The sequence below is a fragment of the Camelus dromedarius genome, chromosome 16 (genome assembly GCF_036321535.1).
Source record: "Camelus dromedarius isolate mCamDro1 chromosome 16, mCamDro1.pat, whole genome shotgun sequence".
In the NCBI taxonomy this organism is placed as follows: Eukaryota; Metazoa; Chordata; class Mammalia; order Artiodactyla; family Camelidae; genus Camelus; species Camelus dromedarius.
Window position 1 is genome coordinate 38,123,910 of NC_087451.1, and position 17,765 is coordinate 38,141,674.

The following is a 17,765-nucleotide window of genomic DNA, read 5'->3' on the forward strand; positions in this document are numbered from 1 at the left end:
ATTTCCTAAATATTAATTGCCTGGAAAAAATAAAGAAAAGAATATATCTTTTGCCTTCCAGTTTCAAATGGTGGAAAAAAGATGATTCGTTTTCCTTCTTCTCTTGCGTATTACCAAAAAGAGACAAGATACACTAGAAACACAAATGAAACTCCATCTTAATAAATCATAGGAAAAGGAACTTTCCAACTATGAAGGAGTAGCTTGCAACAAACACATTACGCTCCCACTGAGAACAACTGAAAACCACAAAAAATACAGAAGAAATCTATTGGAAGGCACTGGAGAACTTCCAAGGCAGGCTAGGACTTATGGGGGCCAGAGGAAGAAACCTCAGAGGGATGAGTCCACATTGTGTTAAGCTGCAGGAAGCAATCTATGACTGAGAGCAATTAAGGAAAAGAAATGACATTATGAGGAGCCTGACTGTAGATACAGAGCAATGAATGCTCAAAGAATTGAATCACATGTATCCATGCATAGTAAGAAATTCATGCTACTATGGAACACAGCCCTGGCCAAACATACCCAGAAACAGTCTTCAAATAACTGATCAAGGAAGAAATTTGCATATTGAAAGATGAGTAGTAATAAAAAAATAGGCCAGCATACAATCTATGTAAATATGTGGTAAGGATATGAGAGGAAAGGCAGAAAAAAACAAAAGACAGATGACTATTCACAAAATAAAATCACTTCCATGCGACCAATTAAAATCAATACCAGGTGTGTCACAAGGAATATCTTTCACAATATGCAAAAAAGATTATATACCCATTAAAACTTAACAAACCTTACCTCTATAAAAAATAAGTCAGAGAAAAACTATAAAATCTTAGGTAAGCTATACTGAGATAGAGAGCAATAAAACATGAACACCTAGAGCTCAAGAAAAGGTGGAAGGGGAAGAAAGCATCTTGAAAAGGAAAACTAAAATGAAAGAGCTCTGAAAAAGAATGTGTAGGGAGAGACAATAAATAAATAAATAAAGGAAGGAAGGAAAGAAGGAATGAAGGAAAAGCTTGTGGAAAGCAAGCAAAACTGGAATGAACAAAATTAAACACAAGAGCAAACAAAAGATACAGAAAAGGGAAGAAGGATGGTTCACATTTACATCAGTAGTGTACCTGAAGAATCAGAACTAAAATAGTAAAAGAACAAATATATTAAGCACCATACTACAAGAAAAATACATACTAATTGAAAGGGCACACTATAACACTGACATAGATGAAAAAAATGCCACAGTTACGGTAAAGTTATTTAACTTCTTTTTAGACCATTAATGAAATATCATACTCCTGCTCAAAACTCTCCAATGATTTCCCTTCTTACTCAGAGAATGAAGTGATTATCATGCCCTCTCTGATTTCATCTCCTACCACTCTCCCTTCTCATTTATTAACCTTCATTTTTCTTTTCAGTATCTGTCATAAACTTATATACTTATTTGTTTGTTTTTTGTTGTCTATCTTCCCCAGTAAAATGTAAGCTCAAGACACTGCTTTGTTCACTATAAATCCCTTGATTTCTAGATCAGTGTTTGGCTTGTAGTAAGTACTCAACATAGATTTGTAGACTATAAATTCTTTTAATTAAAAACAGGATAACTTAAATTTTCAAAATCTCCACTTCATACTCAAAACTAAAGTGCTTTCTGGCCACATTATAGAAGAACATTAGCACATCATGTAAGGTTATAATAGGATTATAATGAGAAAATAACAAACATCTGTTCTTCATAGACTATACCAAAGAGGTTTTTTTTGTGTGTTATAAAAGGTAGAGATAGAACGCAAGAAATTCAAAGTAGGGATAAAGATAATCCCCTTATATTCAAAGTATTTTTGAAAATCGTTTTTTCTTAATCCAAAAGAAATATATGATCATTATTATTAGAAAATACCTAATTGTTAAGGAAACTAAGGCAAAGAGTATTTATTGAATTGATACAATAAGTAAGTCTCCAGACTTTGCTAAGGAAAAAAGACTCCTACCAGCCTGAAAACCAGTCAACCATCTTTCTATAATATGAATATTGAATACAGTGGACATGAGAGAAAATGATCAGATGAAAGTATAAAAGTATTTGCTATAAGAGAAAGAAAAAAAACAGGTGAGAGGAAAAGTTATTCAACAAATGAGAGAAGAAAGTACAGGATGATGAAGCAAAATTTGATCTCAGTTGTCTGTAAATCATTGAACAGAGTAACAGTGATAAATATATACAGAGATAGACAGACAGACAGATAGACAGATGGATATAGATACCTGTTTTTGTCTCTTTCTCTAATAGGTAGTGGCAATGTGACTGGGGCATTATATGATTACCTTCCAGCTCCTGCATTTCAAACTGCACTGAATAACTAATGCTTTCCCTATTTTGCGTTTTATGTCTATACCAGTCCTATAATGGTGACCAATGATTAAATCATCACATTCAACTATATTTATATATAATCTTTTTCCTGTTTGAACAAATTAAACTGTCCCTCCTGAATTCTATCATGGGAAGACTTTTCTAATTCAACAAGTTTATGCCCATCTTTTTATGATGACTCCTTCTAGCAGCATACAAATATGAAAAGTACACTCCCAATTACTTCAGCAGTAATAGAAATAAAAAGAATAGCCCCTGGACAGGTATGCAAAGCTGGTTCAACATCTGAAAATCAATTAATGTAATCCATCTTATCAGTGGATAAAGAGGAAAAATCACATGATCATGTCAACAGATGCAGAAAAAGCATTTGACAAAATCCAACACCCATTCATGATAAAAACTCTCAGTAAACTAGGAATAGAGGGGAATCTCTTCAATATGGGGGAAAATATTACCAAAAAAAAAACAAACTACAGCTATCAATGAAGAACTAGAAGCTTTCCAACCAAGATCAGGAACAAGAAAAGGATGCTGTCTCTCCCAACTCCTTTTCAACATCATACTGGAAATCCTAGCTAATGAAGTAAACAAGGAAAGGAAATAAAAGGTATGTTGATCAGGACAGAAGACATAAAACTGTCTTTGTTCACAGAAAATATGATCATCTGAAAGAACTAAATTTCAGTAGAAAATCTGAAAGTATCCATCAAAAACTCTTGAAAATAATAAAACATTAAGGGATAATAAGACACTAGAGAATATTATACTTAGTCAAGTCAGAGAAAGACAAATAAACGGTATCACTTATATGTGGAATTTAAAAAATAATATAAATGAATCTATGTACAAAACAGAAACAAATTCACAGACATAAAAAATAAACTTAGCAGTACCAAAGGGGAAAGAGAAGGGGAGAGAGAAAAAAATTTTTGAGAAAAATAAGACCTACAGCTAGGTTTCAGGATATAAGGTTAATATACAAAAGTCACTTTCCTATATACTAGCAATAAAACAGAGGAATTTGACATTAGAAACATAATACCATTTATATTAGCACCCTAAAAAAAAGAAATACATATAACAAAATATGTAGAAGATCTATATGAGGAAAACTACAAAACTGATGAAAGAATGAGAAAAATCAAAGAACTAAATAAATGGAGAGAGATTCCATGTTCATGGACAAGAAGATTCAATAATGTCAAGATGTTAGTTATTCCTAACTTGATCTGTAGATATAATGTAATACCAGTCAAAATCCCTGCAAGTTATTTTGTGAATATGGAAAAATTGCTTTTGAAGTTTATACGGCAAGACGAAAGACACAAAATAGCCAATACAAAATTGAAAGAGAAGAACAAATTTGGAAGACTGACATTGCCTACTTCAAGACTTACTATAAGGCTACAGTAATCAAAACACTGTGGTACTGGTAAAAGAAAAGACAAACAGATCAATGGAACAGAACAAAGAGGCCAGAAATAGACCCTCATAAATACAGTAAGCTGATCTTCGACAAAAGAGTAAAAGCAATGCAATGGAGTAAAGATAGTCTCTTCAAAAACCGGTGCTAGAACAAATGGACATCCATGTGCAGGAAAAAAAAAGGAATCTAGACACAGACCTTGCAAATTAACTCAAAATAGATCACAGACCTAAATGCAAAATGCAAAACTGTAAAAATCCTAGAAGATAACATATGAAAAACCTACATGACCTTAAATTTGGCAGTGACTTTTTAGATATAACACTCACAGTACAATGCAAGAAAGAAAACATTTAAAAATTGGACTTCATTAAAATTTCCTATCCCATGAAAGACAATATCAAGAGAACTAGAACATAAGCCACAGACTGGGAAAAATATTGCAAAAAACACATCTGTTTAAGGACTGTTATCCAAAATGTACAACAAATTCTTAAAACTCAACAATAAGAAAATAAAAACTTGATTAAAAAATGGGTCAAAGACTTTTAACAGACATCTCACAGAAGAAGATATACAGATGACAAATAAGCATATGAAAGAATGCTATATCATATGTCATTATGTATCATGAGAGAAATGCAAATTAAAGTAACAGTGAGATACTACTACACACCCATTTAGAGTGGCCAAAATCCAGAACACTGACAACACCAAATGCTGATTAGTATGTGGAGCATCAGGAATTCTCATTCATTACTGGCAGGAATACAAAGTAGCCCAGCTACTCTGGAAGACAGTTTGGCAGTTTCTCAGGAAACTAACCATACTCACATACTTTTATCAATCTAGGAAACATGCTCCTTGGTATTTACCTAAATGAGTAAAAACTTGTGTAAATACAAATATCTGTACACAGCTGTTTATAGCAGCTTTGTATTCATGATTGCCAAAACTTGGAAGCAACCAAGACGTCCTTAAGTAGGTGAACGGATAAACTGTGGTACATCTAGACAATGAAATATTGTTCAGCACTAAAAAGAAATTTGCTATAAAGCCATGAAAAGACATAGAGGAAACTGAAATGCACATTATCAAGTGAAAGATACCAATCTGAAAAGTCTGTACCCTATATGATTCCAAGTATACGATATTCTGGAAAAGGCAAAACTATAGAGACAGTAAAAATATCAGCAGTTGCCAGGGGTTAAGGGGAAAGGAAGGATGAAAAGGCGGAGTAAAGGGGGTTTTTAGAGCAGTGAAAATACTATGTATCGTACTATAATTTCAGGTCCACACATGTCATTATACATTTTCCAAGCCCGTAGAATGAATAACATCAAGAGTGAACCCTAATGTAAGCTATGGACTTTGGGTGGTGATGTATCAATGTAGGTTCATAAACTGTAACAATGAAGCACTCTGGTGTGAGATGTGGATAATGGGGGAGGCTCTGTGGGGATATATGGGAAATCTCTGTACCTTCCTTCTCCTCAATTTTGCTGTGAATAAAACACTAAAAAAACCGTAACAAAAAAAAAAAAAAACGGCCCTAGAACCATCCCCTTTACCACACTACTCAACACATTTCCTCATGCTCACTACTTTTGGAAATGAATTTTATGTATGATGTTCATGTTAATTCCAACATACTAAGATCGGGTTGTCAAAGACTTATTCCTCCTGAAAGTCTCTTAGCAATTAATTCAAATAATTTATATGTATAGAACACGAGATATATAAATAAATAGCCCATGAAATGGGCAAATACAATCAAGCTGGTACCACCTGTGAAGCAGGCACAAAAGTAGGAAGTCGTGGGGCTGTGTCAAACAGAACAGTCACTAAAGGGAAGACAGAGACTGGAAAATAAGAAAAGGATTCAGTAGTAGAAAAACAGGTTAGCAGTCAATCCAACTAGAAAGATAAGGTAAAAGAGGGATGAGAGTAACAGAAGAAGAAACAAGAGTAAAATATCAACAGGTTTTAAACAGAAAAACAGGATGGTTCTGATACTAATCCTCAAACAATGAGCACCTGTGTTTAACAAAAGTGCTGTCAGAAGCTGGCATGGTTTCTGGTGTAAGGACAGGATTAAAGGGCCAGGCCCTGTTATGCAGTTAAGTATTATATAAAATGAAAAAGTGGCTTCTGCATTAGGATCTATGTTAATTGAACAAATATTTATATATATATAATATATATGTAATATTATATATATACACACACACTGATACAAGCTTTGATTCAAGAAGTAAAATGTATGATGAGTTATTCATTTTATTATTTATTTTAATTATTTATTTAAAAAGCATATTCTTAACACATTGTGTCTTACACAAAGTAAGCATAAAGTAAATAAAATATATTTAAATCTTATGATATCAATGGAAAGCCTATGGAAATAGATGAAATGCCTTAAGAACATTTGGCCAAAATAATCTTTTTAAAAGCGAATACAAAGAACTGAGGGGATACAGAACAGGAGGCCTCAAAATAAGGTAAAAAGCCATTCCAAAAAAAGATGCTGGTGTTGAATCATATTTTTCAGGCCATAACTGACAATGCAGAAAGGGAATTCCAGGGTTTACGACAGCAGGATCAGAGAAGGAACAACAACAAACAGATTACCTTGGGGACAAAGAGTATCTTCCCACATCGTGAACTCAAAGGTGGTACTCGGAAGACTAGGTTGGAGTTCTTGAATGGACATGGCTTGTAAACAGAAGTTATAATAGGCATTAGATTCGTAATTCAAGTTCTTGGTTGTGAGAAAACAGGACAAACTGCATTTGTGGAAATACAGAACAAGAGGAGGCAGGGAGAGCAACCGGCAGGTTACTGGAAGAGTCCTGGAATGAGGCAACAATGGCCTGAACTCAAGTGGTAGCTGTGGAAACAGAAGGGAAGAGAGCAGGTCCAAGAAAACTTTCAGAGAAGTAAGCAGTATGATTAAGTAAAACAGGAAATGAAGGAGATGAGAAGTGGCAAAAATCATACATCTTCCAGGTTCAAAATCTAATATGTCAAGAGAATTGGCACATTGGGAAGTGAGAGAGAGTTTGTGAAAGGGTATTATTTTGTTAGGAATTATAGACATGATTTTCAACAAGTATTAGGAAATTATAAAATATCTGATGGGGCTTCAATTATATAATCAACAGATAGAATAAGAATTGTTAGAGATTTACACACAAATGTTGTTTGAAATTCTATAGGAGTCAAAAATTAGAAAGGATTAGAATTTAGCAACTATTTAGAGTTCAAAGTTCAACTCCTGTGGCAAAAGTAGCAACATATTTTATCTTATTTCATAAAATGCTTCTTGAAATATGACATATAAACAAAAAATGAACAAATTTTAAGTATACATTTTTGATGGGGTTTTTTAGGGGAGTGGTAGTTAGGTTTATTTATTTTTAATGGAGGTACTTGGGAAATGAACCCATGACCTTGTGCATGCTAAGCATGTGCTCTACCATTGTGCTAAACCCCCGCTTTAAGCATACATTTTTGATAATTCGTTACAAATTGACAAAAGCCATGAGTCACTACAAAATGGTAACCACTACTCTGACTTTTATCACAAAAAATTAACTGCCTTTTCTTGAAGCTTTCTATAAATACAATCAGAGTACATGTACTCTTTTGTGTCAGGCATATTATATGTCTGTGAGATTCAGCACCCATGTTATGAGGTGTAGTGGTAGTTTAAACATTTTCAGTGCTATAAACAGTATTCCTTTGTGGAATATACCTAGAATAATCTACCCATTTTATTGACTGATTGGTTGTTTTCAGTGCTTGGCTATTAAAAATAATGTTGCTATCAATACTTTCACATGTTTCATGGTACACATATTCACCTATTTATTTTGGTTGTACACCCTATAGTGAAATTGTTAAGGCACAACTGATTTGATAACTATGACCAAGCAAAAACCTGCAAGTGAATGTTTATAACAGCTCTACTCATAATTGTCAAAAACTGGATGCAATCAAGATGTCCTTCAATAGGTACATGGATAAATAATCTATGATACATCCAAATAATTGACTGTTATTCAGCAATAAAAAGAAATGAGCTATCAAGCCACAAAAAGACATGAATAAACCTTAAATGTATAAAAGCCAGTCTGAAAAGGATACATACTGTATGATTCCAATTATATGACATTTGGGAAAAGATAAAACTATGCAAAAAACTAATTTTTGCAAACAGTAAAAATGATCAGTGGTCGCCAGAGATTCTAGGGAAGAGAGGCAAGGGATGAAAAGGATGAAGTACAGGTGATTTTTAGGACAGTGAAAATATTATGTATGATACTATAATGGTAGACACATGACAAGATGCATTTGTCAAAACCCATGGAATTTTAAAGCACAAAGAATGAACCTTATTTTATGCAAATTAAAAAAAATCATTTAGTAGTTTGGGGATCCCAGGAAGAAACGCAGGCTGTGACAAAAGAATCTAATTATATTACAAACACATGAAAAAACCTCGTTGAAGGGATAGTGGAAAAGGTTTTGACCTAAGCAATTCTGAAATGAGTGGAGTCTGTAAGCCCAAAGGCAAAAGGACCTGCACATAAGCACTGTTCTCTAGTTGACAAAGTTGGTTCCCATGGTGATATAGATTAACAACTGATACTGGTATATGTGTATACTGAAACTGAACAATCAGAAAGTGGATGGATGATGGTGGAGGCCAAGTTTCCACTGTTGGACTGAGAATTTACAGAGGGGAGGAGAAGGCTAGAATAAGCCATGTGGTAGTGGTTTAGAGTTACAGGCATCAGTAAGAAATTATGTTTCACTTAATATAGATACAAATGGCTACATATACTAATGTTTACAGATATGCAAATGTATATACAGGTTAGTACATATATAAATACTCTGTCTGGTGAGAGGACATAAAAGAAATGATACCCCAGGAGTCATGAGTACACCTAGCAAACAGATCTTGGTTTCTAATACCATTCTCCATATAGTCCACATAGATGGGGGTAGGTCAGAAAGGCACAGGCGACTACTGGGAGATCTGCCAATGGCTGAAGGTGGAACAATTTAAGCAACAAAATGAGAGTACTGGATTATAACCTAGAACGTAATATAAATAATATCCATGAATCCGTACTGATATAAATAAGTGGTTGACTAAATTAATAAATGAGTAAGAGCCAAATGTCGTATGCAGAAAAATTCCAAATAATTTACATAGATACTCCATCCCCAAGTATGGAGAGCATAACACCTCACTTCTTAAGCATCGGCTGCACACAGTAACTTCCTTCCAAAGAGAAGCGTATGGTAAGGCGAGGAGTGCCTTTACAGTGGAAAACCTAACAAACACTGTTCAGCCAGGTGATCAGGCTGAACATCTACAGTGGTAAGTCATAACAGCATGTATCCTCGATGCTATGAGGGGACTAGCGCTTTACCTCCGTGATCTTACTGCCTCAATCCATAATCAGTCTAATCATGAGAAAATATGAGACAAATTCCAATACAGGGCATTCTACAATATTCCTGACCAGTACTCCTCAAAACTGTCAAGGTCATGAAAAATAAGGAAAGTCTGAGAAGATGTCACAACCAAAAGGAACCTAAGGAAAAAATATAATGTGGTATCCTGGGTGAGACCCTGGAAAAGAAAGAGGACATTAGGTAAAAATTAAGGAAAACTGAATAAACTATGGATTTCAGTTAATAATAATGTATTGTATTGAGTTACTGATTGCACCAAGTGTACCAAAACAATGTAAGATGTTACTAAGAGGCGAAATTGGGTGTGGGGGATGTGGGAATTCTCTGCATTATCCTCTCAAATTTTCTGTAAATCTAAAACTTCTAAAAAAACAAAATCTATTTTTTAAATGGTCATCTTTGTCAAAATGATGAACAGGTGCTATTTGGGAGTTTCTTCATTATAATCGTGGGGCTAGGAGAAGAAACCCCGGTGGCAACTATAAAATGACAAATCCCAGCTACCCCAGAAAGTGAGGAGCTGCTGCATGAATTACCACATGCCACTTCGAGCAATAATAGTTAATAACAGTTAATGCAATACTTCAGGTGCCTAAAGCCTCTTGATACTCTTTAAACTTGCTACAGGTTCATAACTATAATTCAGTGTCAGGGAATTTGAATGGAAAAAAAAATAACTCATCTTTATTTTCAGTCCCTGAACTGACCTTCAGCATTTCCCTTCAACTATGAATATAGTCAACAAACCAACGTAGTATTAGCAATACCTGTGACTAACAGAAATCACAAGTATTTTTATAGTCCATTACAATGTCGGTTAATCACTAAATCTTGTTTACCCTCATCATTATTCATGAATTAGAACAGTTATTAGGCCCACTGCTAAATACTGATATTTATTTGATTAGCTTAGAAACATAGTATTACTTTATCACGGCTTTGATCTAACAATATTTTGATGACTGTAACTCAATATAATTTCTTTACTTTGTGATCTTATACACTGCCTTAAATTTTAAAATATTATTCTGAGATGGGTTGCACAGACGTCACAAGACTGCCAGTGGCATTCATGGTACAGAAAAGGGTAAAGAATTCCACTATAAAGCCTAAGATCTCAATAAAACCACTCACAGACTTTGTGTGTCTAAACCCTGAAATGAAGAGAGCCCTGTATTTTACAGCTGTTGCCACTCCAAGCATCTAATAATTTTGCTGTAATTTTCATATTTATAAGTTCTAATATGTTGTTTTAAAAAATCCAGTGTTCACATGTTTAATCACGAGTTTTACACAACAAAACCCCTGCCATTATCAAAAGACCCAAGTCTAATAATCGATACATGTCTGCCTACAACAAACGGCACTGAAACAAAACAAGACCCGACAAAAAAAGAAAAAAGCCTGAAAGAACAAAACAGGGAAACTAATTCTCAGTGACAGTCTCGTCTTTCATCTTAAGCCATGCCTTGAACTCTACCTTTTTTAATTATTAAATCAAGAGCTGCTCAGCAAGATCTGCCTCATTTTGATGATTCTTAAATTCAACTCTGCTGACAGACTCTGTCCATTTTCCCCTATATTTGCTATTACCTAATGACAGGTCTGAATGCTAATTTTTAAATCCAACTTTCATTAAAAATAGAATGAAGTTTCTCTGACAGTAACCTCTTGGCCCCAACGTATCCCTTTACATCCCAAATTTATGAAAAATGAAAAAGTACACCTTGAAAGCTATTGTCCTCTTAATGTTATTTAATCAATAAAATACAATGATGCAGTAAACATTTTAGGAAACCAGTATGTTTCACAGACTTCAACTCTAAAATTACTTAATATATTTAATTTATGTTTGTGAAAGTTTAGGACGTTGAGATGGCGAAAATGTATTTCAGATATAAATCTGGTTTTTGTTCATGACTTTGAGTATCATCATTATTCTGAGTACCCAGAAAATAAATCCTTGATTTTTTTCCCACTAATTAACCTGATCCACTTTCAGCCTTTTCCACCTCGCTGAATGGTATCATCATCTGGCAGTTCTCATCTCTAGACTGATACCCAAGGCCAAGCCACCCACTTCCCTTGCCTGGACCTACTACAACAGCTTCCTAATCAGTCTCTTGGCCCCCATTCTAGGCCGCCCACAGTTTGTTCTCTGCATAGAACGAGATAGTTTAAAAATAATAGTCAGATGGAACCACTGTCATGTGTTCAATCCATTACAAATTAAATACAAATATACCAAAAATCCACTGAACTGTACACTTTAAAATAAGTGAATTTTATGGTATATAAATTATACCTCAATAATGCTGTTTTTAAAAAAGGATGAGTCACCATAATCTACAAGGCTGTCCCTGATGTGTCCCATGACAAACTTTCCTACCACTCTCCTTTTTGCTCACAGAGGTCCGGCCACACTGCCCCCTTGCTCTTCTCTGAACTTGCCCAACTCATCCCAGTTTTAGGATCTTTGCACTGGCTGTTCCTCCTGCCTGAATGCTTTCTCCAGATTAGCACGTGGCTTCCCCATGCTTCTTCAAGTCTCTGTGTAAACATCTCACCTTCAGAAAGGCTTTCCCCAACACCTTACCTATAGAAGCACTTGCCTCCACTTCACTCCCTCGCCCCAGTGTTGCTCAATCTTTTTTAAAATTGTCATTAAATAATTAATTAACAAGCCATTCTAGACAGTTTTCTTCTAATCATCCCTACCGTGAAATTTTAATACCATAGACTGGCTGTTTATAAACTTTCCCTACTGGAGGGTCACAAACCACTGTAGTATCCAAGTTTTTTTAATCCCAAGAATCAATTTCCGTCCCCTGGTGGATGAAATCACCCTATTTACAATACACGTTTTACACTGACTTCTCTTCCATCACACCGCTTTTCGCTACTGGGTATCTGTAGCTGTTTATTGGCTGTCGCCCCCCCATGGAAACGGGAACACTGTGGAAGAGACATTTTGTTTACTGCTATGTCTCCAGTGTCCAGTGTAATGCCTGGGACATGTTAGGAGCTTAGTATATGTTTGTGGTATATAAATAAATGTAATTTTGAAATACTGTTAACTGGCATAAGCCAAAACCTACTCAGGCTTTTTCATTTTTCTATATCATGCTATCTTTTTGTTAATTTATACAGTTGTTGTGGGCTAAATTGTGTCCTCCTCCAAATTCAAACATTGAAATCCTAACTCCTTAGTACCCCAAAATGTGACTGTATTTGGAGTTAAGGTCTTTAAAAAAGTAACTAAATAAAAATCATGTATCTGATAAGGGTTTGACATCCAGAAAATATAAAGAACTCTCAAAACTCAACAACAAAAAAACCCAAACAACCCAGTCGTAAAAAGGGCAAAGAACTTGAACAGATATTTCTCAGAAGATAATGTACAACAGCCAATAAGCATATGAAAAGATACTAGGCATCACTAATCTTAGGGAAATGCAAATCAAAACCAATCACTATGAGATACGACTTTGTACTCAGTAGGAAGGCTATTATAAAACAAAACAAAACAGACAAAAACAAAAGCAAAAAAAATTAAAAAAACAAGCTAGGAACAAGCAAGGAAGGATCTTCCTCTCCAGCCTTCAGAGAGGGCATGGCCTTGCTGACATGTTAAATTCAGACTTCCAGCCTTCAGAATTGTGACACAATGAATTTCTGTTATTATGAGATACCCGATTTGTGGTAATTCATTATAGCAGCCTAGGAAACTAATATGCCTATCATACTGGCAGAATTTTGGCCTGTTTGTTTGTTTGTGTTTTTAATTAAAACATCCATTGTCAGCCCCCAAATGTAGAAGAACTGGCACTCTCATGGACCTCCAATAAGAGTAATTTTATTATGCAGACATTAATTTTTCTTTTCGGTTATATCTCTTCCCTAAATTTTCAATAATGAGAACATGTGAATATCTTTTCCAAAAGAGAACATTTTATTTTTAAATCCATTTTCATCACCATTATTTAACATTTTCTGCAAGCTCTAGTTAAGGTACAATAAACTGTAATAAAATATTTATTACACATAATGTTAAGAGCTAAAAGCTATAAGACATATATATGTTTATTCCTGAGTCTTTCATACAACAAGAGTATACATTTTTTATATGACAAAAATGTAAAAGACTCAGGAAGAAACATTACAAAAGGTGTTCAAGAGACCCCAGGGTTTTATTTTCTTTATTAACTTGGAAAGCTGATTCTAAATGTGTATGTAAAAGAAAAGGGCTGAGTAATCAAGACCCTTCTGATGGACAAGGAAAGACTTCTCTTTCAGACATCGAGAGTAACTATGAAGCTATAATAATGATGACACTATGGCACCAGCAGACGTAGAGAAATCAGCCAATCAGCTAGGATAGAGACCCTGGTACATGGAAGTTTGAAAGCCGATAGCATGGCAGATCGATGACCAAAGGAGGGCTTGCTCAAATGGAGGAACTAAGGGAAGGGGCAGGCAAGAAGGTCACTCACATAGAAAATAATGAAATTAGATCCCTATTTCTCACCAGTCACAAAAAAATAATTCCAGATGGATTAAGAACTCAACATTAAAAGCAAAACCTTAAAGCTTTCAGTAAAACCTATAGGTGAACCTTTCTGCATTTATACTAGAAAAAGACTTGTTTAAGACATAAAAAGCACTCTTTATAAAAGATTGATACATCTGACTAAGTTAAAAATACGACCTTACTTCATCAAAAGATCATCTCTGCCTCTACAGCTTGAGGGCTGATACATTCCAATCCGGGGGACTCCCCTTCCAAAGTCGCATTTTCCTTAGGGTTTGAGAGGTTTGTGTGCTACAGGTGGGAGGTTGCCAGTGAGAGCTCAGCAGTGGTCCTGTGCTTTCTGGGGCTGTCTACCCTGAGACTCACCCCTTCCTCGCTGTTTACAGTATAACTGATCCACTCAAGGATCTGCTCTTCCAACTCTTCCCCAGGTCACATTAGAATAATGGATAAACTCAAAGGACATGAGCTCACGGCACAAAACAGACACTCTGAGAAAACTATGAAAGAAAACCAGCAATAAAGTATATATAAATGATATTATAATATATAGCAACTATAATTTGTACCATATATAATGTCATAATATGTAATATATAATATTCTGAAGGCAAATTATGAAAACAGATGGACCAAGAGTTTTAAATGAGCCTAATAAATATATTTAAGAAGATAAAGATTATACTAACAATGTGAAAAACAAGAAATTGTTGAAGAAAAAGGAGAAAGAAAAGAGGAGGAGGAAAAAAAGAGAAAGAAAATTAAAATATTGGATATGAAAAAAATAAAAATTGAAATGAAAGGTGTAATAGATACAATTAGATACAATACAATAAAGACAGCTTTAAATTCAAGGAGGTACTTTGGACCAAGCCAGGCTGGCCTGGGTGGGCTGAGTGGTAAGTGAAGACTGGGTCCCTGCCGAGGATACAAGGCTGTACCATTCCATGAGGTCGTATCATATATTAGGAACAAGACTGATGAGGTGCACCTGCCTCAGATGTGAGCAGCCCTCATGCACGTGCCCATTAGCCTACCTGTTCCAGGCTTATGTATTTTAGGAAGTCAGCTGAGCTTCCGAAACGCTGAAGACATTCACTCCCTCAGACCTACCCTCTGCAACCAGGTGCTCACTGAGGGGGCTCTTCAAGAGGTCCCCCTTCTTTCCTTGCAGAAAGTTACTGACCTCCTTCTGCATCCTTTTAGGAGAGGAACTTTTGGGGTTTACTCATGTGATATCTCTGTCTGGTCCCTCGGTCAAGATGAATCTACTCAGAAAATCTGTCTTAAATTGGTCACATTACTCCTATCTCCTGATTTGATCTCCTTCATGCTAGCATTAATGTATTTTCAGAAAAACAATTAAGACTTCAGTTTAAAAGAATGAAACAAATAAAACAGAAAGAAAGAAAAGAAATTATCTCTAGACTGAAAATCAGTGAAAAAAATAAGAAAAGGGATTTGTAAAAGCTTCTGGGGGTTTTAAAAAAATAAGTAGTATCAAACAATCCAGAGTGAAATCCCACAGCAAACTTCAAGAGACTGTCCACTGCCACATATAAGTCTGTGTCAAACAGAAAGGTGGGTGTTTTCTTTTAATTCTATAACACGCTTATTTGTGTACTGCACACATCCTGGAAGCATGCAGACATGGAGATGAAGAAGATCGTTTATAAACATGACAAGAAAAGGGTGAGGGGAGACTTACTGTGGACTGCGTCTGTGCCATGTATTCACCCTCCATTTTATTCAGACGTACATTTGTGTCCTCGAGCAATTCTTGAATATTTTCAGTGTGCAGCTTTTGAAGATCAAACTTTTCCTTTTCCATCTCTGCTACAGCGTTGTGGAGCTACAAAGTGAAATCAAGAATTGACTCCTTCAGTACTATACAGAATAGACTACCTTGCAATTCAGAAAAAGATGTTTTCCTATATTTTTCTATTTATTTAATGGGGTGACAAAAGATACAAAACTCATAAATAAACATTCAAAGTAAAGATATCACATAAAGAGCATGATTAAGAAATAATCTTTTGTTTACTTTCCTGAACTGAACATTTTAATGGATAAACAAATATTAAAGGGAATTGTCCAACTCAGGTAGGAATAGTAAATGAATCAGACAGATATATAGTGCATCAGCTAAACTACACTAGTATTAGCCTGAACTCAGAAAACAGAAATATTTATAATATTGTTATTGATTAGGGATATTATCCATATTTTCATTTCATTTGCATGAAATTTTGCACAAAAGTTATGTTAAAAATGCTTTATCCTTTATTCTGACCCCCAACAAGAAGCTATTTTTATCTATTCCATATTCTATACAAAAGTAGACACAAAGATGGCATTTATAAATCAAATAGAATTCTCTGGGGAGAATTGTATACAGTACGTTCTCATGTACACAGGTCTTTCTTTATGAAGATTATGTACATACTGTTTAAATGAATGAAGCTCTAGAACATCTAAGGTAAGGAAAACAAGGTTCAATGAACAGCTCCCAGAGGGAGTTGAAACCTGTGTTCCCAGCCTTGGGGGCATTCGTTCCTCTATTTCAATGAGAGTGGAATTCAGACTCTAACTCCTACCTGCTGCATCCAACCCTAGACTCATTCCAGGTGGGGAGAGCAGGAGTCCAAAACAGTCTAAAGTTATATTTTACTTCCCATTCAAAACAGGACAGACAAGGCTATGACATATGCACAGAGACCTTTATTTGACTAGGAAGATTTGGAGGAACAGGGAAAACCCTGAGAGGTGGAAATGAGAGGCAGAATGTAGGCAATCGTGATGCCAACTAGCAGTAAGGGTCCCAAAAACTTTTCTTCTAGTTTCTGGCTGAACAGGAAGAGCAAGGATGGCTCAGTAACAGCCATACAGAAGAGCCATGGGTTTCACAAATCTAACACATGCAACTTTGACTACTTGTAAGTGGTCCCTCAAATCCCTGGTATGTTGTATTTGTATGTTTGCAAAAGTATACATTTTAAACTGGTATTATGTCTGGTATTCAAAAGTAGCCAAGCCCACAGCACCTAAATTTCAGTGCTACTTCACAGCTGTTGACTGACATGCATAGTGACTCTGCTAAAGGGAGCTAAAGAAGTCACTGAGAATTTTGTGGTTATACTTATGTTGTTGTGGTCTCTTCATGCAGAGGGTCTCCCAAATGTTCTAGGACATATGTCTACTCAATGTCAAAAACTAGGAGCCCATCGTGCCTTCTCAGCTGCATCCCACAATCGCTTTATAAAAGGCCAGTGCCTGCTGAAGTTGGAGGGGTGTCTGCAAGTCAGCTTGAGTCCTTTAAAACTCATCCAGAGAATTTACAGTTGAGACTACAAGTATAAACATGACACTAGCAAAAACAAGTATGCTGTAACTTGGCAGATTCATTTGATTAGCATTTGTTGATGCTAATTCTAGCTAAATAGTGTCAAAGTTTAATTGAATTATAGGACATCCAACTGACGTCAAAGAGAATTGCTTGTTGTAAGGAAAACCCATACATTTGGTGTCAGAAGTACTATGAGGGTGCAAGTAAAGGAAAATGCAGTGTTCTTCCCTGTACAAAAGCCAAGAAAAATGAAAACACACGTCCACACTTGTACACTTGTACACAAATTTTCATAGCAGCATTATTCATGACACCCAAAAAGTGGAATCAGCTCAAATGTCCACAAACTGGTGACATGTGGTATATCAATACAATGGAATATTCTTTGGCCGTAATACTGACTGAACTATTGATTCATGCTACAATATGGGTGAAAATTAAAAACATTATGAAAAGTGAAAGAAGCCAGTAACAAAATGCCACATATTGTATGATTCTATAGGCAAAACTATAGACAGAAAGTAGATTTGCGGTTGCAAGAGGGTGGAGGAGGGAAAATGGGAACTGACTACTAATGGGTACAAGG

At 35.4% G+C, this 17,765-nt stretch overlaps 1 protein-coding gene across 1 annotated transcript in view; it reads right to left on the bottom strand.

The window, feature by feature from the left end:
* CEP112 (centrosomal protein 112) overlaps window positions 1-17,765 on the bottom strand; it is a 373,877-nt gene that overhangs the window by 288,712 nt on the left and 67,400 nt on the right. The window contains exon 12 of the mRNA XM_031468925.2: window positions 15,542-15,685. Within this exon, the coding sequence (XP_031324785.1) occupies window positions 15,542-15,685 (144 nt within the window). The remainder of the gene's footprint in view (window positions 1-15,541; window positions 15,686-17,765) is intronic.